Source organism: Rhamphochromis sp. 'chilingali', assembly GCF_963969265.1.
Source record: "Rhamphochromis sp. 'chilingali' genome assembly, chromosome: 2".
NCBI classification, from domain to species: domain Eukaryota; kingdom Metazoa; phylum Chordata; class Actinopteri; order Cichliformes; family Cichlidae; genus Rhamphochromis; species Rhamphochromis sp. 'chilingali'.
The window spans coordinates 4,929,519-4,953,962 of NC_137930.1; the positions used below are offsets into that span (position 1 = coordinate 4,929,519).

The 24,444-nt window shown below is 42.2% G+C and overlaps 3 protein-coding genes across 3 annotated transcripts in view; all 3 read left to right on the forward strand.

Annotated features, from left to right (window-relative positions):
• smpd3 (sphingomyelin phosphodiesterase 3) overlaps positions 1 to 24,444 on the forward strand; it is a 100,439-nt gene that overhangs the window by 11,996 nt on the left and 63,999 nt on the right. The window lies entirely within an intron of this gene.
• On the forward strand, positions 10,730 to 14,058 carry LOC308392505 (uncharacterized protein; the record flags this gene model as incomplete). Its single annotated transcript, XM_080875571.1, has 3 exons — positions 10,730 to 10,905; positions 11,169 to 13,890; positions 14,036 to 14,058. The coding sequence occupies exons 2-3, from the start codon at positions 11,379 to 11,381 to the stop codon at positions 14,056 to 14,058; spliced, it is 2,535 nt and encodes an 844-aa protein (XP_080731697.1). The 5' UTR covers positions 10,730 to 10,905; positions 11,169 to 11,378.
• On the forward strand, positions 13,979 to 17,877 carry LOC308392028 (uncharacterized protein). The gene is made up of 2 exons (XM_080874869.1): positions 13,979 to 17,481; positions 17,745 to 17,877. The coding sequence occupies exon 1, from the start codon at positions 14,094 to 14,096 to the stop codon at positions 17,235 to 17,237; it is 3,144 nt and encodes a 1,047-aa protein (XP_080730995.1). The 5' UTR covers positions 13,979 to 14,093; the 3' UTR covers positions 17,238 to 17,481; positions 17,745 to 17,877.

A 24,444-nucleotide genomic window follows, 5' to 3' on the forward strand; every position in this document is an offset into this window, starting at 1 on the left:
AGAAAATAAACATGACAGAGGTCAACAGACGTCCAGCTTGACGGTGGGCGGTAGCTGCAACACAGCTCATCACACTAAACAGGTCATGTGAATATTCGCATTACTTGCATTACACTACCAAGCATTTTAAAAGGCCATCATCACAGCAGATTTGGAGGTCAGGTGGAAATACTGTCAGTGAGAATTTGGGGTAACATGAAGGGTCGCAGAAGAGCGAAAGAGAAAGAACAGACCCAAGATGGGCTGCAGGGACGATGACTTAGCACACACTCGGAGCTCAGATACACATTAACCTCACTTGTGCTCTGTGACACACAAAGGAGATTATATAAATCATCTTGTGCGTCATAAATAGTAACACACAAACACACACACACACACACACACACTGCTCTCGCTTCTCCTCAGCCTGTATTATAAATCGTTCTGTTGTCCTAAGCTGAAATGTAATTGAGGAGCAGAGAGGAAAGGAGGGATGTTACTACAACTACTGGTTGTAGTAACATCCCTCCTTCCTTGTTACCTTGTTACCTTTTAATTTTCTTCCTGTTGCTCCTGTGTATCTTCAGCATTATTTTACACCACACTTCTCTGAATGTTTTGATTGAAACATGACGACTCTTTGATGGATTGCTGAGAATGGAAAGCTCTTTGGAAGATATCCAAAAGGTTTGATCATATTGTCACAGAAAATGTTTGAGCCGTAAATCAACCGTCATTCTCGTTCACTGGTTATGAAAGATTTCCAACATTTGCTGATAAAAAAACAGAGGCAGGATTAAAATACAAGACAGATCAGTGGGGCTGACTGTACAGAAGTAAAATCCACCACAGCAGTGACTGAGTGTCTCACAGGTTGTTGCACATTTTAGGGACTGTAAAAACATTATTACTCGTCGTGTTACCATTTATATTTCATATTTTATTCACGTATTACTTAAAGAAGGGGATTTGATTTGTCTTTATTGACAAATTAAAAGATGTAATGTATTAGTGTAGTGGTTCACACATTTGTTTAGCATGCAAATACATAAAACATCTGCACCTGGTTTGGGAACAGCACCAAGCAGGACAGACGAGATCTGCAAAGAGTGGTGCGCTCAGGAGAACGCATCATTCAATCAGAGCTCCCTGACCTGCTGTCCATCTACACCAAGCGGTGCAAGTCCAAAGCTAGGAAGATTATGATGGACCTCTCCCATCCCAACAATCGACTCTTCTCACTGTTGAGGTCTGGGAAGCGCTTCCGCTCCCTTAAGGCCAAAACAGAGAGAATGAGGAGGAGCTTCTTCCCCCCGGCTATTTGGGCCCTGAACCAGGTGTAGGACTGGACTCTCCCACACACATCACATCACCACACGCACTCTGGTTTTTCTTCATGCACACTTCCTATAATTTATAATCTCTTTCTGCTATTTGCACATTTTTACTGTAAATTTCTAAGTTAAATCTGTAAATTTTGTAATAACCTGTAAATTGTAAATACTGTAAAAACACTGACATTTAATGGTTGGACATTGGACAGCTACAAGCATTTCACCTCGTGTCATACTGTGTATGGTTGTGTGTGTGACAAATAAAATTTGAATTTGAAATAGACATTGGTTCAATTTCACCCACAGACATAACTCTTCTTTGGTGTCACATCAGGATGGGAATCTGGAATCTGGGCATCTCCCATGGTTTTCAGCTCTGCACCTTCCTCACAACATGAGGAGGATGTGCATGGATTACTTTTTGTTGAACATCGGTCCCTATAAATTACTATAGTTTCCTATTTACATGAATGGAAACATTCATCTATTGTCTGCTACTTAGTCCAGATGTCCTCCGGGGACACATCAGTTTCAAACGAGATAGATTTGAAATTATCTTGTTGTTGTGAACAGGCTTACAAGACAATGCTATTTAAAAAAATTAAGCTGAATACAACATATATTACAAATAAAAAAATGACCAATCAGGGACCAGTCCTGATATTTGTCCATACTTTAACCCTAGAGTGGTTGAGCTATTTTATTAAGCCCCAGGTCACAAGTTCATGTAGGGTGTTGAGTGACCCCAGAGTAACCATCGTTCACCAAGGGGAAAAGGGTATTTCACCAATAGTTGATAAGTAAATGAGCTGGTTCTTATATTGCACTTTTCTATTCCAACTTAGCACACAAAGCTTTATGCAACATGCCTCGATCACCGATGCTATGCTTTTTCTACCTAAGTGCTTTCTATCTAACATTTACATGTTGATGGATGCATCAGAGAGCAAGTTGGGGCTCAGTAACTTGCCTGCAGACTTGAGCAGCCAGGGAGCAAACCCCCAGCTGTCCAATTAGTAGATGGCTTGCTCTACTTCCTGAGCTACAGGGACCCTTACCTGGTGGTTGCTGGCAGTTGATTCTGAACTATTATTCAATGCTGCAGCATTGAGGATTTGTTGCAGTATCCTATTTGCACCTGAATTCTCTGAGCAGCAGCCAACAACTCTAGTAGCATACTTTTCCCTATAGTGACCAGAGGTTGCCACCGGGTTGCCAACTCATACTGTTTCCTTTATCTGTTTTTAAATGTTTAAATATGCATGCTGCCTGCCTCTGACAGCTACCACCTGTTCTTCCACACAGAGATCTGTACCAATGAGCCAGTATTTAGGGAACTGGGCTACAAATACAAATGCATAAACCTTTTACGCTGACACCAGAGACCATGTGAGGGTACTTTTGGGTCAGGAGGAGGTCGTGGTTTGCAGGTCCAGGTCCAGAAACATGTGATGTGGATGTTTTCTGTATGAATGCAGATCACAATCTGAAAGCGCTGAGCATCATAACAACAAAAACTCAAAGCTAATGCAGAAAAGCCTGCGTGTCTGTTGACTCAGCAGGGAAACAAAAAAACAGAACTATTATTTGAAAGTCACACAGATGGTTATAAAGAGCTTCTTGCATTATATTAATTTTTATGTTTAATTATAGTCAGCCTTTACCCAGGCTTTGGTAAGTGACATTTGGCACTCTGAACTGAACTTCCCAAAAGGTTATAAATAGCATCAGCGTGGTCAAGCGGAGTTTTTTAGGTGAAAGATTGAGGAAAGGGAATGGTTCCTCTTTGTAATCCATCTGAATGAGATTGGCTGGACAGCATTTACTCTGGATTACACTCATTTGGTTGGAATATTTGCATCTCTCTAAAGCAACATTTAGAGTGGACAGCTGTGCAGTGACTAGTGAGTGTGTGTTTTGCGCTGAGGAGGGGGTTGGTTGCCTGCCTGCTGCTGTTGGCAGGTCACTGTGAACAGACTGGGTGAACACGGAGAGATTATGTTTCCACCGCTGGTTACCTCTGCTGAGAGGTAGCACAGAGCCGGATTTGGGTTTGGTTCAGTTAATCTTTTAGTCTGAGGTTTATATTTGGAAACCACGTGAGTGTGTGCTGTCAGTCATCCAAGCGGTTAACTGATAAAATCACACCCACATCATTCAGACGTTTAGCTGTGTTGATAGTGCTTTATGTATTCTTAAACACAAGCAATCATGTTAGCTGCAGCTGTGGCTGTGCTGCCGCTCTGTCTGCCCAAGAGGTGCCCCACTGTGCCTAAAGGCCTTAATCTACTTCTTGTGTGAGGTTGGAAAGAGGTGCTTTGGGTGGAGTCAAAGCATGTGGCTTTAGCGATTCATGAAAAAGCGACCACATGCTGATAACAGAGGGAACCAGCTCAAACAAACAAGTGCATGTGAGGCAGCTACGCACAACAGCCTCTCATTACCTGCAGGGACTACAGGCCACATTCTGACCTCGATGAGTGTGTGTGTGAGTGTGATGTCAGAAGGGGTGGGGTGGGGAGAGGAAGAGAGGCAGCCATGTACGGTAATTAGCAAGGACCTGAGGTTAAAGATGACACTGAGGTTGGGTGGGCTGTGGCTCTGTGCTGCATGGTAACCTGATTTTCAACTTCCTCCTAATTCTCCTTCTATTTTCAGCCTTCCATGTGGTAAATTCTAAGAGTTAGTTTGGCTGAGTAGATTCTAAATGCAGCATTAAAGACCATCCAGTGCATCTGGCAGCACCAATTTAGTTGCTGCAAGCAGATTCTGTAGCGGAAGGAGCAGAGACGGACGGGAGCTAGACCTGCTGTCCTCAACCTGCAAGTGGCTGATGCTGGAGAGGTCGCTGTGAACTTAAACTTTACACTTTCCTCAGGCATTAAGAACTTAAAGGAACCAGGGTTCAATAGAAAGTTCATGCCAGATGGTTGTAAAACTTGGATGGGAGTTTTAGCATTTCATAATAATAATTACAAGGAAGTTATAAGAAAAATAAGCTCTGTAAGGGTAAATAAGTCTTTTAAAGCTACTTTTAAATATTTATTTATGTTAGATGGGGGTGAAGATGTTGACAAAGAAGCTGCAGGTTGTTGGGGCTGTCCCAGCACACCGTCTGGCGTTAGCAGCTCCAGCCTTAAAAAAAAACGTTATTATACTAGTCCCATAAAAAGCCTTTCTGTTGGATTTTTAATCATCCAAAGTATATTAGTTGACTAACTGATACCTGTTTAAAAGACTTTTCAATAATATAACCAAGAGGAAATTAAACCATGATCGATTGTCTGAATGTTGCTGAAACTCAACATTGATGATGTCCTTTCAAATATCCTTACATGGTTGTAGCGGGAGTGTGCAGCATTGTTTGTATATTTCTCAAAAGAAAGGTTAGTGTTGAATAGCATGACAAAGGACCAAAGGAGGACTGGGTGCAAATTAGCAGACGGTCACTTTTTTAAACGGTTTGTAAGAAAGGAGAGGTTTATGTTGTCTGCTGAAAGATAGAGGTTATTGTCATCAACAAACAGTGGAATCAAATTAAATTCCCAATTAGTTTGTCTGGAGTTGGCAGATAATAAGGGCTGAATGTAACCAGAAGTTCTTTGTGTAAGTACAGAGTTATGAGTCATAAGCTCAAGCTTCAAACGGTTGGTTTGTTTACGACGGGCTTCCAATGGAGAAACAGCTTTCTTAAAGGGAGAGGGAAGGGAGCTTGTTTCAAACTGTTTATGAACTGAGGGGCTGCAACAAGCTTCAGCAAGAGAAATATATCATTTTGTTTAACTATATATCATGCAAAGCTACTCTAGCAGGGTATAAAATAAAAATAATGAACTAGAAATGAACTGAATGTGTCCCTTAAATAGCTTTTTCCACTGATTAATTGCTTCCAAATTAAACTATATTTGTCCAACATTGTGGTGCTATAAAACATCAGGCCAATACTGAACCTCACTAGGATTTAAAATAAAAATATAGCTGCTGGATTGGTTTTACTGGTTAAATAGTCAAGGGCAAATTTGGGGCAGAAGACCATGAAAACTCAAAATATTTATGTTACAAACCAGCAGAAGCTGCTAGAGCTACTGAGCTCCATCTCCCAGCCTTGCTCTAAGACAGTACCTAATATCACACATATGTAAACAATCATGCGGGACCAGGAAAAATACAGGGCACCTACCAGTAAATCACCAGCAGAACCAAGAGGATTATATGTTACATAAACTCTGACAATTTCAGCCTTCTACCCAAACCATTGAACTCAAGTCAGCAAAACCAAAACACATGTTAGGCCACAGTAACACATCCATCTTCTCTAAAGCACAAGCCTGAAAGAGCCACAGTTCAAAAACTAAATGCTGTTAAGTGCTGGGATCTCAAAAATGGTCATTTCATACACTCACACAGAAACACACGATATTTAAATGATTTTATTTTCTCTAGTTGACATTTTACATTTTCTACCTTCGCCTCCGAACATAAAGAGGATCATATTGCAAAGCCTCCAGTGATTAATAGTGAGAGCTCCATCCTGACCTGAAGCCAAATAGTAATCTGTCACTCATAATTAAATCAAGCTTTCAATCATTATACAATGACCCAGGCAGAACAAGTAATAGTACTACGTGTGTGCTTTAGGATACGATGAATTTTAAATGTACTGATGATTTAATGAATCACAGCTTTCTGTTAAAAACTGACTCACAGATTATTCCCATGGTGCAGTGCTCTCATAGCCTACATCTGATATCACCTCTACAAATAAATAAAGCAATAAAGCTTTGAATTACTAAGAAACTCTCACCCAGAGTTCCAGCTGTGAAACACAGAATACTGACCGGTGCTCACAGTGCTGCCACACATACATGACAGAAAATATCGGCAATAGGTCCCCTTTAACATTTCCTTTGAAAGCAAGCACCACAAAGCACCACAAGATTCATAACTTAAGATCACTTTATGAGAGCAACAGGGAAATTTGTATTGGAAATAAAGTAAGCACAAAAAATTAAACAGCTTTAGTGCCTGAGCAGCATTGGTACAGTGTGGAGTCACACACTCGAAATCAAAACTGCATTTTTTACTGTGTCTGTGTTAGAAGAGTAACTTATTTTAACATTTGTAAAAGAACTGTGCTTTCTTTGTGTAGTATGTACTTATCCAGGTCACAGGTCCATCACAGCGTTAACACGTAGAGACAGGGAACCGTTTACACTCACATTCACACCTACAGCTAATTTAGAAGCACCTCTTAACCTCACATGCTTGCCTTTGGACTGTGGGAGGAAGCCAGAGCATCCATGCAAGCACAGGGAACCGGATTATTGGATTGCTAAGTTTCTGTCTATCATATAGTCCCTTAAAGTGCATTAGAAAGTACATTGAGATTACAATTGTTATGAATGTGTGCTGTGTAAATAAAGCTGACAGAATACTGAACATAAAACCACGGTGCATGGTAAAAACAATGCCAGTGGAACACAAAGTGCAATGAATGTCATCTTTCTATTATGCTTATCATGTATTCAAAGTACTTTATGTTTAGTGCTGTGAACAAATATTCATCACCTTCCAGATTTCCTAGTTTTTTTTTTTTGTTTGGTTTTTTTTTTGCATATTTGTCACGTTTGAGATCTTGAAACAAATTTTAATACTTGACAAAAAAACCCAAGTGAATAAAAAAATCATGTTTTCATTCATTAAAGTAAAACCTTAATTTGGGTTGCCTTCTTCATAAGCGTGCCACCACAGGATCCACCCTTCATGTTATTAGCATAGTGCATCTACTCGGCTTTCAAAGAAAAAGTATTGGAGTCTCAGTTTTTGTTCATTAAGAAAAAAGCTTCTTCAAATGTTCAGCACAAGATGAAAATTCAAAAGGTCATCTCATTTGGAGTCACTTACTCTTTCTCCCTCACACAGACGCTCACCTGTGTTTGCCCGGGCCTGAACTTTGGGCTGTTTCCATAGCAACATTCATCGCACTTAATGATGGTGACAGCCAGCTGCGGTCATTTCCTTGTGTCATTTTTCAGCATTCGCCGCCTCTTCTTCCTTTCCAACGTCCTCCCCCTGAGCATCTATACAGTTAGACTGGATGAGAGCATCTACCCACCTCAGGTTTATTTGTAACGGGTTAGTGGTTCTCACCAAGCTCACCCTGAAAGTTGAGGAGAAGAAGAAAAAATCACCAGGGAGATTATTCAGACCCAGAGTTGCAGCCGATGCCTTTGCACTGCTCTCCACGAGGATGCAAACACAAAAACAGAATATGATGTAACATGACTTGGGCAGAAGTTATGCACAAGCCCAGTACAGGCAGTATCAGCATGCAGGGAGGCTACAACATGGTTCCCGTCCTCAAGTTCTAGCTCAGTGGCAAAGGCAGGAATATTTCTTAATACATGCATGTTTTTTGGGATATGAATAAAACCCACAAAGACATGCAGAGAACCTCACACCGCACATCCCCCATACGCCTGGAGGGAATTCAAACCCATTTTCTGAGGCAGCTGTGCTAACTGTGCTTTTGTTGAAAAGTGAATCGAGTCAAGTAACTGCAGAAGATCACAGACTGTCAGGAAAAGGCCACACATGGAGATTCAGAAAAACCACAAAGGCGTGGGATGGCTTGAAAAGAGAAACATAATTAACACAAATGAGAAGTAACGAAGAGCAGCCTTTGTATCCAGATAGAAAAGTTGGCATATCAATAAAAGTAAAAAAAGCAACAAAGTAAAATGGAAAAAAGGTCATTATATGCTGCTGTTACTTAAATGTCTGCTGAGGCTTTTTTAACAGAGTTTTTATTATTCTGATTCCTTTCTTATCTTCTCTCTAATGGTTTCATTTCAATCAGAATTCATGCTACTTGCTTTTTATCTCAGCAAACCAATAATTTTCATGTTACTTTTCTTCAGATTTGTCTAAATCTTGCTCTGCGCTCTTTTGTTTCTTAGTGGCGAAGAGGGTTTAATAGACTGTTTACTCGCTGGGCCCACGTCCTCATTTTATGTTTGACAGCATTTTAGTAGATAGGTGAATAGCTGGGACATGAATTGAGCTGCGGTTTGGGGAAGGCCTCGAAGGGGACTGGTGGCGGTTCCCGGCCTGGCGGATCCCCATGTACTAAATAGAAGTGAAGAAGTTAAAGAATTAGAAAGGGGAGGGAGGGGCACGTAAACGAGAACAGCTTGCAGAGCTGGGAGAACATATATAGATGAGAATCGGAAGACGACCAATGTCGTTGCCTTTACTGTGTATGCACATGTGGCCCTGCGGTTACAAAAAGACAGCTTAACTTTTGTTTTATTTCTCTTTTGCAAAAATAGATCATCTATTATTCTGTAAGCAGATGTTCACATGTATAAAAACCCCACACCAACCAGGGTTTTGGTGGTATATCACTGCAGGCACACCATTGCATGTTAGCCTCATGTATAGCCGGCACCTTCAAAAGAGGTTGTGGGTTTGTAGACCAAAGCATCGCTGTTATTTTTTTAGTCATTTTCAGTAGCAGCGCCACAATTTTACCACGAATGCCAACAGTGTGGCTGCTGTTTACCCAGCCATCCAATTACAGTGTAAGAGGATACCAAATGGAAGACCAACCAAGTGCTGAAAAACAACAGAGCTGAGTTTAATTCGGCTGCTATCCAAGCATTTGTGTCTTTACCAAATGAAATCGCCCAAACAACCAAAACCGATATGAAATTTATTGCTTGAAAAAACATTTTGTTTACTGTTGATGTACCAGTTAAGTTAAGAATAACAACTAATGATAAAAATCACAATCATTCCCACTGATTTCACGTCATACTTTTCCACTGGTTGTCTGTGTCCCACCAGTAGAGCGCACCCCACAGTTTGAAAACCACTGAGCTTGCAATACATTTTTCCCATGAATATTCTGTATCATAGCAACCAAAGCATCACAGCTGAAGAAAAAAAAAATGCTGTGCTTTCGAAGCGCTCTCAAACACTCCCAGCTGGGCATTTACAAAAGAGCGTCCAGTGTTTTCAGCTGGGGGAAAAAAACGTGTCTGTGTACACACACCCTTTGTCTTCTGGCAGGTTTTGTCTCGCTAAAAATGTTGTGCGTTCAGTGTGTGCGAGAGCACACAGTTTCATTTTCACTCGTTATAAGTGACTGGCTTGCTTGCATGTCCTTCACACATGTCCATTAGGAGGAGAGTCCGCCAAATTACAATGGATGTAGTGTGACTGACCGACTGACTAAAGCACAGACACTAAACTGTTTTCGGAGCCAGTAATCTGATCTGCTTGTGGAAACTGACTGTGAATTCCTGCTAATACACATCAGCTCCTTTGGGCTGCTAGCACATTTCCCCTTCTTCTCTTTTTGTTCCATTCGAAGCTGTCTGCCGTTCTAATTTGAGTTCAAAGACAGTTATTTTTCTAGCTGCTCGGCTTAAGCAAACATACATTTCCCCTCAAAGCGCAGCCAAGGCCAGGCTGAAACTTATTTTCAGCTTTGAGTGTCCGTGTGAATGTTTTCAGCAACCTGTCGTAGAAGTTAGGACCGTGCTTTTCTGTGTGAATTTCCCACAGTGTTTCTAAAGCGTGGCAAAGCTGATCTTCTCTACTGGGTTTTTGAGAGGAATCAGAAAATATGACCTTGCTACTGGGAGCGAGGTGGGGAGATGACCACAGGCTGCTTTGGGCAGGAACCCAAACATAATTAAAGTCTTAGATCATCAGAAACACCACAACGTGTTCGGGAGAGAGTGCAGCAGTCCTAACATTAGATGTACTTTGGTGGTTTAAAGGGAGTGAAACTCTTTTTACATGATTGTGTGTTGATGGTGGATCAGCACACAGCTGAGTAAGCTGTGCTGCTTTATCTGCAGCAGGGCCAAAGGGGAAAGCACAGTGTGTGTTTGTATTGGATGCACATGTGAGTGTTTAATATGCTTCTCAGTGTCCCGGTTAAGTATTGATGACTTAATGTACCGAACATGAAAGCTCTTGTGTGTCTGCCTCCATGTCTGCGATAGCATTATGTGAAAGAGTCTATGCTGTTTGCTGTGATGTGGGTGGAAGGAAACAGAGAAGGGAGGAGATGAGTGAATGCAGAGAAAAGGTGAGTAAGATTTAAAAAATATGAGTGTGGCTGGAGCTGTTCGTCTGCTGGTATCATTCATTTCTATACATATTTTTTCTTTTTCCTGAAAGATGGTGACATCACCCATTGGTTTCCGGGCTCAGTGGACTTCAGTGTGAGTATTTTGGTTAGTTTTTTTGAGGTAAAAATTACTTTGTTAGGATGAGATTGTGGGATGAGAGTAATTAGCTAATACTAGAAAGCCTGGCTAAGAATCTGCATCAAAAACAGACCTGCTTATAAAATATAAGCAAGTCACTGGTTGTTCTGGCTCCTTAAGAGTCACCACTCATGTTATGTAGTGTTATACAAGTTCATGCAATCTTTATTCGTTTCTGGCACACTGTTCATTTTATTTTGACATTCTACCGGAAGTGCTACTTCTCATTACTTCCTGTCTAACGGGAGAAGGACAGTTTGCTACTCCTGTGCCTGCCTATGCTACCTCTTAAGCCAGCACAGTCTGTAAGTTGGCAGTATTGTTGTGTTTTATGTTAGCACTAACTGCCGTGTGTTGTTTGTGATATTTTGAGAAAGCAAATTGACTCAATGATGTGCTTTATTAGTCATTAGCCTAAACGCTAATTAGCGCTAGCTAACCGCTAACGTTAGCTTGTTAGCTTGTTTCGTTCTGCTTTGCTTTGCATAGTAACAGGTCATAGCATCTTCTAATTGTAAGAATGTTTGCTTATATTAGCTCACATGGGATATTTTGTGTTTGTTTACAGTTTTACCATTCATCCATTCATGTATTTCGACAAAGCCATGCTATGCATCCAATCAAATAAATCCACCAGAAAGGAACAACGGTGTGGTTTTTCTACATGGGATGATGGTTGTCTGTCTGCCTAGTTAAGTGCGAGGGCAGAACAGTAAAAAGACTGGCGAAACGGCTACTTCAGGAGGCAGTCTTCCAGACATCTGACCCAGACGCCACTATGCTGTCAGCAGAGGAGGAGCAGCTGGAGGTACGGTCCACCTGCTCTGGATCTACATCCAGATCCCGCAGCTCACTCGCCAAAGCAGCAGTCGAAGCACGGGCAAAGGCCGAAGCAGCACGCGCCAGAGCAGAGTTTACACGACGGGAGATTGAGGTGAAAATGAGGCAAGCAGAGTTAAGTGCTACATTAGAAGCACTAAAAGAAGAAAAGGAAGCAGAAGCTGCGCTCGCTGAAGCCAATGTATTTGAAGCAGCAATAGCAGAGGAGGTAAGCGGGGAAATGTGGTCATCTCGTGTGTCAGAAAAACAATATGGGGAATCACGACAGGGTCAAGAGAACTCACAACCAGCGCTGAACTCTCACGCTCTACTCCAGCTTCCAGCTTCAACCCAGTCATACAGACTACAGAGTTATCTTGGATATTCTTCACCAGAGCATCGCAGAGAAGACTTGCCGGACCCCAAACACTTTACGCTGATAAAACAATGTGACATCAGTCCAATCCCCGATCCAGCCACTTCACCTCAATATGTCCCACAGGTAAATCAACAGGACATCAAATATGAGATTGGCAGCCATCTGACACCAGCTGCTGATACCCAAGAAAAATGTGGCCAAAGGTATGTAAGTACCACACCGCAACCTATGAGCTTTTCCCCTTACACTCCACCTTTCCAGCCAACGCAAATCAACAACGGGAACAGTGACTTTGCTAATCTCGCTAAGTTTCTGGCAAAAAGAGAATTGGTGGCAGACGGTCTGACAAAGTTTACGGACAGAGCAGAGGACTACTGGGCATGGAGAGCTTCTTTCTGTAACGCTATTGAAGGGTTAAGCTTAAAGCCTAGCGAACAGTTAGATTTGCTCACCCGGTGGCTTGGAGAAGAGTCGTCTAAGCATGCCAAACGTATACGCTCTGTCCATCTCAACAATCCAGCAGAGGGCCTACGTCGAGTTTGGACACGGCTACAAGAATGTTATGGCACCCCAGAGGCTATTGAGAAGTCGCTCCTTGACAGACTTGAACGCTTTCCTAGAGTGTCAAACAAAGACCCCCAGAATCTCAGAGAACTTGGCGACCTACTTTCTGAAATTGATGCAGCCAAATCAGACGGCTCTTTACCTGGGCTAGTGTATTTGGACACATCACGTGGCATTGCCCCGATAGTTGATAAGTTGCCAACAAATCTTCAAGACAGGTGGATGTCAGAGGGGACTAAATACAAGCAGAGACATGATGTATATTTCCCTCCATTCTCATTCTTCTGTCGCTTCATACAAGATGAAGCGAAAATGAGAAACGACCCCAGTTTTAAGTCTACTGTATCAGGTCCCACATCCTATCCAACAACTCACGACAACCACTATACAAGATTTGCCAAGTCAAGACCGCCTGTTGCCGTCCACAAAACAGAGGTAAACAAAACTCACAAACCAAACTTAGGCAGCACGAGTGAGTTCACAAACAAACTGTGTCCCATCCACAAGAAACCGCACCCGTTAAAGAAGTGTAGAGGTTTCAGGGAAAAGACACTAGATGAGCGTAAGGCATACCTCAGGGAACACAACATCTGTTTTAGGTGCTGCAATTCCTCAGCTCACCAAGCTAAAGACTGTAAGGAAGAGATTACTTGCCTAGAGTGCAACAGCAACAAACACGTTGCAGCGCTGCATGCAGGTCCAGCTCCATGGACACAAAACACAAAAGCTCAAAACATTGCCCCAGACCAGGACAGGGAGGAGCATGGCGGGGAGAGTAGCCTAGACTTGGAGACTAGCTCAGCATGCACTCAAGTTTGTGGGGACTTAGGTGGGGGGCGTTCCTGCTCCAAAATATGTCAAGCCTACATTTATCCAAAGGGGCATCCAGACAAAAAGGTCAAGGTTTACGCTATCATAGATGACCAGAGCAATAGGTCATTAGCGAAGTCAAATCTTTTCGACACCTTTGGCATCCCAATGAGCAACCTAGCGCCATACACACTTAAGACATGTACAGGGGTTTCCACTACAAATGGCCGCTTAGCTGAGAACCTCTTTATACAGTCTGTTGATGGCCAGTTCAGCTCTCCTCTGCCTTCTTTGCTCGAGTGTGACTCACTCCCAGACAACAAGAATGAAATACCAACGCAAGAGATTGCCCTAGCCCATCAACACCTCAAACACCTAGCAGATCATATGCAGCCCCTAGACCCTGAGGCTGACATTATGTTGCTGTTAGGCCGAGACATAATACAAGTGCACAAAGTGTATGAACGAGTGAATGGACCAGTCAATGCTCCATTTGCCCAGAGACTTGCACTTGGGTGGGTTATTGTAGGTGATGTATGCCTAGGAGGAGCCCATAAGCCAGCCATCATAGGCACATACAGAACGAGTGTTCTAGAGAACGGGCGTCCAAGTCTCCTAACACCCTGTCAAAACAGCTTTCATGTCAAAGAGCAGTCACACAACAAATCCTGGAACACTCACAGTTCATGTCAAATAGGGAAACACATATTCCAGCAAAGTGAGAAGGACGAAGAGCTAGCCCCTTCCTTTGAGGACCAAGCCTTTCTGGAAATTATGGAAAGAGACTTTTACCAAGACGATGCAAATAGCTGGACAGCTCCACTTCCTTTCCGTACACCGAGAACCCACCTCCCAAACAACAGAAATCAAGCACTCAGCCGCTTAGAGTCGTTGCGCCGCACATTAAATAAACGCCCTGAGATGGAGAGACATTTTATGGATTTTATGCAGGGGTTGTTTGACAGGGATCACGCCGAACCAGCACCAGCTCTCGAAGAAGGAGAAGAATGCTGGTATCTGCCCTTCTTTGGCGTTTATCACCCGCAGAAGCCCGGGAACATCAGGGTGGTATTTGACTCAAGTGCTAAGTTTCAGGGAGTGTCCTTAAATGATGTGCTGCTCAAAGGTCCAAATATGAATAACAGTCTGATTGGGGTGCTCATCCGTTTCAGAGAAGAAACGGTGGCTGTCACAGCGGACATACAACAAATGTTCCACTGCTTTCAGGTGCGAGAAGACCACAGGAACTTCCTCCGGTTCCTTTGGTACCGCAACAATGACCCAAGAGAGCCAGTTGTCGAGTACAGAATGAAAGTGCACGTGTTCGGCAACAGCCCCTCTCCAGCGGTGGCAATTTTCAGTCTGAGAAAGGCAGCACACCTGTTCGACACACAGCACTATTCTGAGGCCAAACAGTTTGTTCAAAGACATTTCTATGTCGACGATGGACTCAAATCCCTCCCTACTGAGTCAGAGGCAATTAAGCTCCTCAAAGACACACAGGAGCTACTCGCTGCGTCCAACCTGAGGCTCCACAAAATAGCTTCAAACAGCCCAAATGTCATGAAAGCATTCTCTACTGTAGACTTGGCAAGCGGGCTCAAGGACATAGATTTCAACACAGAGTTTCCTCCAATGCAGAGAAGCTTAGGAGTATGTTGGGACATTGAAGGCGACACCTTCACATTCAGAGTCTCTCAAGCCGAAAAGCCTTACACGAAAAGAGGTGTTCTGTCCACTATCAACAGCCTTTTTGACCCGCTGGGGTTTGCAGTGCCAGTGAGCATCAAGGGGAGGGCACTGTTGCGGGAGCTGACAAAAGAGACTTGTGGGTGGGATGAGACTCTTCCAGAGGGCATGTTTAAGGAGTGGTCAGAATGGAAGAATGCTCTCAAACAACTCGAGCAAATCCGTATCCCAAGGCCATACTGCTCCTTCTCCTTTCTTGGTGCGAAGCACAGAGAAATCTGTGTCTTCTGTGATGCATCAACCCAGGCTATTGCAGCCGTGGCTTACCTGAAGTTAACGAACAAAAATGGTGAGACAGAGTTTGCGTTCATATTCGGGAAAGCCAAACTTGCCCCCAAGCCCGATCTTACCATTCCCAGGCTCGAGCTGTGTGCATCGGTGTTAGCGGTGGAAGTTGGGGAACTAATCAGAGATGAAATGGACATTCAGATTAGTAACATGCGCTTCTTCTCCGACAGCAAAGTCGTTCTTGGCTATATCTACAATGAGGCAAGAAGATTTCACGTTTTCGTGAACAACCGGGTGCAACGCATCAGACGAGCAACAGTACCAACTCAGTGGGGCTATGTACCCTCGGTGCACAACCCGGCCGATCACGGATCCAGATCTCTACCTGCCGAAAAACTGTTGTCCAGCACATGGTTGAAAGGGCCGGAGTTTCCCTTAAAGCCCTTACAGAGCAACTCATCAGGTACATTCCAACTTCAAAACCCCGACTCAGACATTGAAGTTCGTCCCTTGATCACTGCCACCATTCAAACATCATACCCCTGTTTAAAGACTGCAAACTTAGAATCTTTCTCCAGCTGGCAGTCCCTTACCAGGGCAGTTGCACGTTTGGCACACATTGCACGCACCTTTAAGGTAAAGCAATCAGGCGGACAATGTAAGGGATGGCATATATGTCATGAACTCACTACCTCAGATTTTGAGCAAGCAAGAGAGACGGTTATAAAAGCAGTCCAACAAGAAAGCTTCCCAGAGGAGCTCAAACAAATAGAGTCAAGGAAGGACATCCCAAAGAAAAGCCCTCTCTTAAAGCTTTCTCCCTACCTTGACAAATCAGGCCTCCTGAGGCTTGGCGGACGCCTTCTTCATTCTGACCTTGAGTCCGCAGAAAAACACCCCTTGATTATGCCGCACAAACACCATGTAACTAACCTGTTAGTCCGCTATTACCATGAAAGGGTCAGGCACCAGGGGCGTCATCTTACAGAGGGTGCTTTAAGATCCGCAGGTTACTGGGTCTTAGGAGGTAAACGCCAGATCAGCAGCCTCATTTACTCATGCGTAGTTTGTCGCAAGCTAAGGGGAGTAACACAGTTCCAAAAAATGTCAGATCTTCCTGCAGAACGCCTTAGTGCTGAGCCTCCATTCTCTTACGTAGGCATAGATGTGTTCGGGCCATGGTCTGTTGCCTCTCGTCGTACTCGGGGCGGACTTGCCAGCAGCAAACGATGGGCAGTGATGTTCACCTGCATGAGCACAAGGGCAGTTCACCTTGAGATCATAGAGGGGATGGACACGTCTAGCTTCATTAACGCTCTCCGCAGGTTCTTTTCAGTCAGAGGACCTGCAAAGCAATTGAGATCGGATTGTGGAACTAACTTCACAGGAGCCTCCAGGGAGCTAGGGTTTGACAAAAGGATTCCTTGTGACCCACGTGTTAAATCCTTCCTAAATGATCATGGATGTAGTTGGGTCTTCAACCCTCCCTACTCTTCTCACATGGGGGGCAGTTGGGAGCGGATGATAGGAGTGGCACGTAAGATATTAGACTCCCAGCTCGCTCAACTTGGTTCCAGGCCCCTCACGCACGACGTCCTGATCACCTTCATGGCAGAGGTGGCCGCCATCATCAACGCACGGCCGCTGGTTCCAGTGTCAAGTGATCCCGATGTTCCGTGCATCCTTACTCCCGCCACACTCCTCACGCAAAAAGTTGGTGCACCTCCAACACCCTTAGGTGACTTCGGGGAGAAGGACCTCTACAGGCAACAGTGGAAAAGAGTTCAGAGTCTGGCCAACTCTTTCTGGCATCGCTGGCGTAAGGAGTACTTATCAACACTGCAATGCCGCCGCAAGTGGCATTCCACCAGACCAAACCTGCAGCAGGGGGATGTGGTCCTCCTGAAAGATCCTCTCGTGAAGAGAAATCAGTGGCCCATGGGGGTGATTGCAAAGGTTCATCCTAGTAGTGACGGACTTGTCAGGAAGGTAGAAGTCAAGGTGGTGAAAGATGGTAAAGCCAAAGTTTACTTTAGGCCAGTCACAGACGTTGTTCTTCTTGTATCAGCTGCTGTGCAACAAGTTTAGTTTGGGTACAAGTGTGACATCTTACCGATGTCAGGCGGGGAGTGTTCTGGCTCCTTAAGAGTCACCACTCATGTTATGTAGTGTTATACAAGTTCATGCAATCTTTATTCGTTTCTGGCACACTGTTCATTTTATTTTGACATTCTACCGGAAGTGCTACTTCTCATTACTTCCTGTCTAACGGGAGAAGGACAGTTTGCTACTCCTGTGCCTGCCTATGCTACCTCTTAAGCCAGCACAGTCTGTAAGTTGGCAGTATTGTTGTGTTTTATGTTAGCACTAACTGCCGTGTGTTGTTTGTGATATTTTGAGAAAGCAAATTGACTCAATGATGTGCTTTATTAGTCATTAGCCTAAACGCTAATTAGCGCTAGCTAACCGCTAACGTTAGCTTGTTAGCTTGTTTCGTTCTGCTTTGCTTTGCATAGTAACAGGTCATAGCATCTTCTAATTGTAAGAATGTTTGCTTATATTAGCTCACATGGGATATTTTGTGTTTGTTTACAGTTTTACCATTCATCCATTCATGTATTTCGACAAAGCCATGCTATGCATCCAATCAAATAAATCCACCAGAAAGGAACAACGGTGTGGTTTTTCTACATGGGATGATGGTTGTCTGTCTGCCTAGTTAAGTGCGAGGGCAGAACACTGGTTCAGAAGTAAAGCATGAACCGCTCGCCTGTTTGTCACATAATTCCATTAAATCAGAATCAGAATCAGAATCAGAATACTTTATTGATCCCTGGGGGAAATTATTTTTTGTTACAGTGCTCCATTTTAAACCAACATTAAGACAAGACAGACAATACGCTAACTAAGAATAGTACAATATATACATATATATACATACATACATACATAAGTCACTTATAAATAAATATTTGGAAAAGAAACATGTGTAGTTGTAGCAGCAAACAGTGTGTTAAGTGGATGCGTTGTACAGGGAGATGGCCACAGGCAGGAATGATTTCCTGTGTCGTTCAGTGGTGCTTTTCGGTAATCTCAGTCTCTCACTGAACGAGCTCCTGTGACTGACCAGCATGTCATGGAGTGGGTGGGAGGTGTTATCCAACATTGTCTTTATCTTGGACAGCATCCGCCTCTCCGACACCACCTTGAGGGAGTCCAGCTCCATCCCCACAACATTGCTGGCCTTACGGATCAGTTTATTAAGTCTGTTGGCATCTGCGACCCTCAGCCTGCTCCCCCAGCATGCAACAGCATAGAGGATCGCACTGGCCACAACAGACTCATAGAAAATCCTCAGCATTTTCTGGCAGATGTTGAAGGACCTCAGTCGCCTCAAAAAATAGAGACGACTCTGGCCCTTCCTGTAAAGTGCTGTGGTGTTTTTAGCCCAGTCCAGTTTATTGTCAATGTGTACTCCAAGGTATTTATAGTCCTCCACAATGTCAACACTGACCCCCTGGATTGAAACAGGGGTCAAGTGTTTCCTGGTCTTCCTGAAGTCCACGATCAGTTCCTTGGTCTTAAAATGCTCTAAAAAGCAACAATAAAGCAAACATAGTCGAGAGGTCCATTTCAGTGACTTCATTTAGCAGAGGTGATGGCTCTGGCTCTATCACTGTATGATAGTTCTGAATTTAAAAATTACCTGTAAAGATTTTTTTTTGCAGCAGGCATCAAACATGCTTTTTAATGCTACAAAACTTATTTTACCATGGAGTCTATGGGGAATGACACGCTTGTGGAACCAGCCTCAATTGGCCATTAGAGGAACTGCAGTTTTTGGCCCTGGTTCAGCTGTGATTATGGATGGTTTTTTATTTACTAGCATAGCATTGTTTTGTTTGTTTTTTTATTTGAAGGTAACACATATACATATTATTAACATAGTATTTTCGGATGTTTTTAGTAAGGGAGTTTTTGCAGTGTGGATTGCTGCCTTATCTCCTGTTATACTGAGTAGACTGCTACACTGACCTCCATCAGACTGAGGTATTGATCCACTACAAACTGGCTGCCCTGGATTAGAGAGCGAGCACACCCTAAAAGATACAGTTGGGGGAAATAAAAACAAAAAAGCGCATGAAAATTATCTGTGTGAGAACTGGAGCCTCTTTTACATGGATCGTATCTAAGATCTCACATGAACTGAAGTCTGAAGTGCAAAATTCTGTTTTATAATGAGTGAGCAGCGTGTGAGGACCATAAAGCTTTTGATTTATTCATTCATGTGTTAAGGTTATATTTGGGGATGTACATAACTACTAAACACATTAACATTGCTGCCCTCTGTAGTCAGCACCAATGTTCCCTCTAAGCTGCTTGTGTGCTCAATCGCGCACTGCTGGCATGCTCTCTGCGCACAGAAAATCTGCGTTGCGCACAAAAATAAAATCTAACGTGAATTGAAATTAAAATAAATACGTTAACAATTGATTCTGTTTTACAGTGTGAGTCAGTAAGTGACCGGTGACTGGCTGCTCCAGCCAAGGATGCGATTCACTTTCGTATATACCGAGCTAATCAACGTCGTTGACAGGCTATGACAGGGTCCTTATGTGCCGACACCGGTGTTTTAGCTAGCAAAGCGGCGTGGCTCATGTGGAGTGAAGCCACGTTAATGACAACGCGTACAACCATTGGAGATGTGAGCAGGACAGATGGAACAATTGACGGAAAAAGTGGGGACTTTATACCAGTTTTTAAATTGCGTTGATAGACCACGTAAAACCAGAGTTATGATAAAAATATATGTTTGTTCGTTTTCTTCCTGAATACTATCGTTGTTTATATTTACTGCGGGAAGAAACGGTAAACATGGCATTTTATAAGGAAAGCACTCTCCGCCTGTGAGAAAAGACAAAACCAAAAAACCCTTTCCTATTGGTGGAAAAATGTACCATGTCGACCAATGATATGGCAACATGCCATTTAGTTGTTTAGAATAGGGGGGAGGTTTTAGTAGTGACGCTGGTGTTTTGAGATGCGACGTTTAGCGTGTTTGGAGTCTAAAGTTAGTGTGTTGTCTTGTGTAGTTTGTAATTATTTTTTTGGAGCAGCACAAATAATTTGTGTGGCATCAAATTTGATGCAGAACAGCTGATTGTTCTGTAAATAGTTTGAAATGTTTATTTTAAAAAACGCCTTTGCTGTATTTTTAGGTAAACAGCTGCAAAAAATTTTGTTGTTTGCATAACTCAGTTACTTTTTTGAAGAAGTAACTATATAATTAATTGCCCAACATTGGTCACAGCTTTCTTTATATATACACACACACATATATATATATATATATATATGTGTATATATATATATATATATGTGTGTGTGTATATATATATATATATATATATATATATATATATATATATATATACACATATATACACACATATATATAAAGAAAGCTGTGTTTTCAAAATTGGAGTTCAATTACTTCCAATAGTGTTAACGTACTACACAGGTCATGAACAAGACTTTTTAAAATTTTAATTGTAAGTGGGCTAAAGCACTTAATTAAAAGTAGTCTAACATAAATGCTGTAATTTGCTTATTTTAATTAACCATGTAACTTGGATGGATTCGATGCTGGCGTGACCACAGTGCACACGTCTGATGTTGCTCACAGTGGTCCAAGTGTCCGCTCAGGGAGTCTGTGTGTTCGCGCAGACACATGAAAAATTAGAGGGAACATTGGTCATCACCAGAAATACTAGCTAGTTATGCAGACGGTGGCGCTCCACCGCACCTTCTCTCTCTGACGGAAGACATAAAAAGCTAGGTAGAAATAGATGATGCAGTGCTTCTTAAAACTGATTTAGAAAGTGAATGACTGTATATTGACTGTGTCTGGCATTTAAACAATACATTGTGCACAGGCAAGTGGATGTTAACCTGCAAGGAAAGAAGGCTGATAGTACTAGCATATTTCTTCCTTTCGCCGAAGGAAACATTAGCTTACTTCACTTGCTGCAAACTGGTCAAACACCGTGTGTTTATATTTACATGCATGCATGATTATTACATTTCAGGAGCATCTAAAAGATGCTTTAAAATGAACTGTTCAAAATAGCTCCCAAGAACATTGTCTACAGTATTTGACCTCGTATATATATATATATATAACATATATAACAAATATATATTAGTTTCTTTTTAACTTATATTATTAATATTTATTAAAGGTAACGTGTCAAGTATCAGTGTAAATAATTGTTTTAATCAATTTAAATTAATCCTTGTATTGTCCTCGGGTCATTTTTGACCCCTGAGGACAACAGGTGTATGGAAATCGGGAGGACATTATGAGGGTTAAGGATTTTAACTTAAATAAGGATGAACACATATATTTCCAGAAGATTTGCTGCTAAGCTTAGCTAGCGATCTTTTAGCACTATTTTTTATCTCTCATGCAAATTAATTCTCCTTTTATTTGTTTACAAAACGTCAACAAAGTTGTTTCTAGTTTTTCAGTCATGAAAACTTTAAAGATAATAAATCTGGAAATATGCAGAGAAACTAGCTTAAGCTAAGGCCTGAGATAGCGGCAGTTAGCCAGACACCAATGACTACTTGGTTATATTTTTTCAGCACATTACATCATTGGCAAATTGATTATGGTTCAGAAGAGTAAATTGTAGTCAGTATTTTATTTATTGTATGTATTTAATTGCGATTTTATAACTATATGATTCTCCTGTTCTTGGTAATGTCAGTTAAAACTGTTTCAGGTGCACTTTACCTGCTTTTTGGTGGATAGCAGCCCTGTTTTACATTTAGCTGGTGAAACAAAGACAAACCCCAGTCAGATTTGTGATCTACATAACAAAGCCCACATACAAAAGGTGTGAATGGAAATGCATGACATGTGAGCACACCTTTATATAATAAACCTGCTAGTTTATGATGCTGCAGTTCAGGAACCCTGCAGCCTGATCAGGTCAAGCGTATGACGTAGTAGAACTAATTTAAAAGAGGCTGAAATGAAAATAAACTTTTCGCCATGCACAGAGATGGACACTGGCAGCTGGGACATTAAAAAGTGGGCCAATAATTCTCTGAATGCCTCAATAAAGGGCAGACCAACAACTCTGTCAGTACACGAGCTGTGAGGAATGGAAATTCCTGCAAAACCACAGAAACTGATCAGTGAAGTTATAGCAAAACGTTTGTGTTAATCATTGTTGTGGCTGACTGGATTTGACCTTACCTACACTGTATGTGTTAGATGTCAGTCAGAATAATGATCGCTCTACAAACTTTCATCCTTCTGTACATTTTTGTTGTTTGCTCATTCGTTTTGGCAGCGCTTAAGACATTAAAAGAGTTTCGATGAGTGTGACAGTCATAAAATGTTAACATGGGATTAACATTAAACATTTTTGCCATTTCTATAATCCTCATAAAAATGCATTTTTAAACTTTAGCATTGAAAACAAATTTTACAATGTGGATGCAGTTTGTAGCAAGTAAAAATATCACTGCACTTCACTGCATAGTACTATGCTGTGCTTACAAATCACAGTTGCCATCATACACAGTTGATGACACACTGACGTGGGCCCTAAATCAAAAGCAGGTTAATGGCAGAGAGGCTCTAATAGCAGCCGGCTTTGTGTTATGTAAAAGTCCAGAGGTGAGTGTGCGCTGCTCTGCACAGCGATTTATGAGATCATCTACTGCAAAGAGAGACGGTAAATGTGGGAGAGCCAGACATGAAGGAGAGGGCGACATGAAACAAAAGGTCACGGGTTAAAATAAAAGCTATAGTGTCACTCTGCTGAAGGACCATCGTGGTGATGTTCCAACCCATTTACTCCAAATGATATATGTTTATGTTACTGCTGAGTGTTTCCAAAAGCAGACTTTTTTATGCAATTGTCATCCATCACAATGAATATTCTGTTTGCTTTCATTTTTGGTCCAAGCTGTTGTTGAAAGCGTGGACCGTTGGCTGCCTGCAGTGGTGCTTTCAGAAGCTTTTGTATGAATCTGAACAGTTTCTGTCCTCCTCATATCTCATGTTTGCAGCGTTTCCAATGCCAGAAGCTGAATGTTCAGAATTACAAATCAAAAAACAAACCTCCTGATCTGAGCCAGCCTTGCCCAGTTCATTTGCTATCATGAGAGCTGAAATGTTGCTCAAGAGCAGGTGGCAGCGGGCCCTGATCAAATTACCCTGCTGATTCTAGTGTACCTCACAGTGATGGTATTATATGTCTCCAACTAACCATGTTACAGCAGCACAATCGCACTGAAAAAAGAGACGCAACAACGGAATGAGAAGAGGAGGGAGTGATCTCTTGATAGCTTAAGATAATCATAGATTTCTGAAGCGCAGGATTTGTTTTCAATTTGACAAGACAGAAAGTGGGAAAATGAAACCTTTAACTCTCATCACTAATATCTGTGTAACAGGCAGTCAAGGGACAAAGTGCAATACTGGACCAGACGTACATGTGATCCTTACGCAGCATCAGTGGGTGGACGCGAGCTTTAGTGTCACTGTGAATTTTCTGATGTGAAATGGATGGCATGGAACTGACACAGATGGACCAGAATGCCTCTGTTTTATTTATTCATTAAGTTATTGATAGTGATAGTGATAGCACCTGGCAGTTAGGCTACAAGATAAACTGAGGAATCTTGGCATTTTGTCTTCACAGATTTTTGGTTCCTTTTCTTGTTCTTTTTCTTTCTCTCTTTGATCTTTTCTTTTCACCTTTTCTGTGTCTCAAAGCATTGTTGAAAACATTTTTAGAAAAAGAGTGAAACTATGAAAAACAGTGATGGGACGCTGTTTAAATGAAACTGCATAATCATGCAGTACCAACGAGACGTCTGACTTCATTCTGGGGTAGCGAAAAATCCAGTGGTCCAAACCACAGTCATTAAAAACTGTCATCAGCCACTAGCGAACAAGGGTGGTCTGGTTCCCACAGTGACCTGATCTGAAGATCATGAAATCAGGCTGAGATTTACATTAAACAACAAGGAAGTCAAAAGCCATGAAAATACTGTGGCAAGTCTGCAAGTTCAGGTTCAATACAGGTCTCAGATCAATCCACTGATCTAATATCAGTTTTAATTTTATCTAAAGTCTAAAAGTGCAAAATGTTCTCCAAAATCAAGTGCAGTAATTCTTAAACAAGTCAAACTTTCTGAAATGCCCACATTTTATGTCCAAAGCCAGTCTAATAGTGATGGGACAATCAATTAAATCCATTCTGAAACCAAA

Excerpts from the sequence above, each read along its gene's own strand:
- LOC308392028 (XM_080874869.1), top strand. The coding sequence starts at position 14,094 with ATGGAGAGACATTTTATGGATTTTATGCAGGGGTTGTTTGACAGGGAT.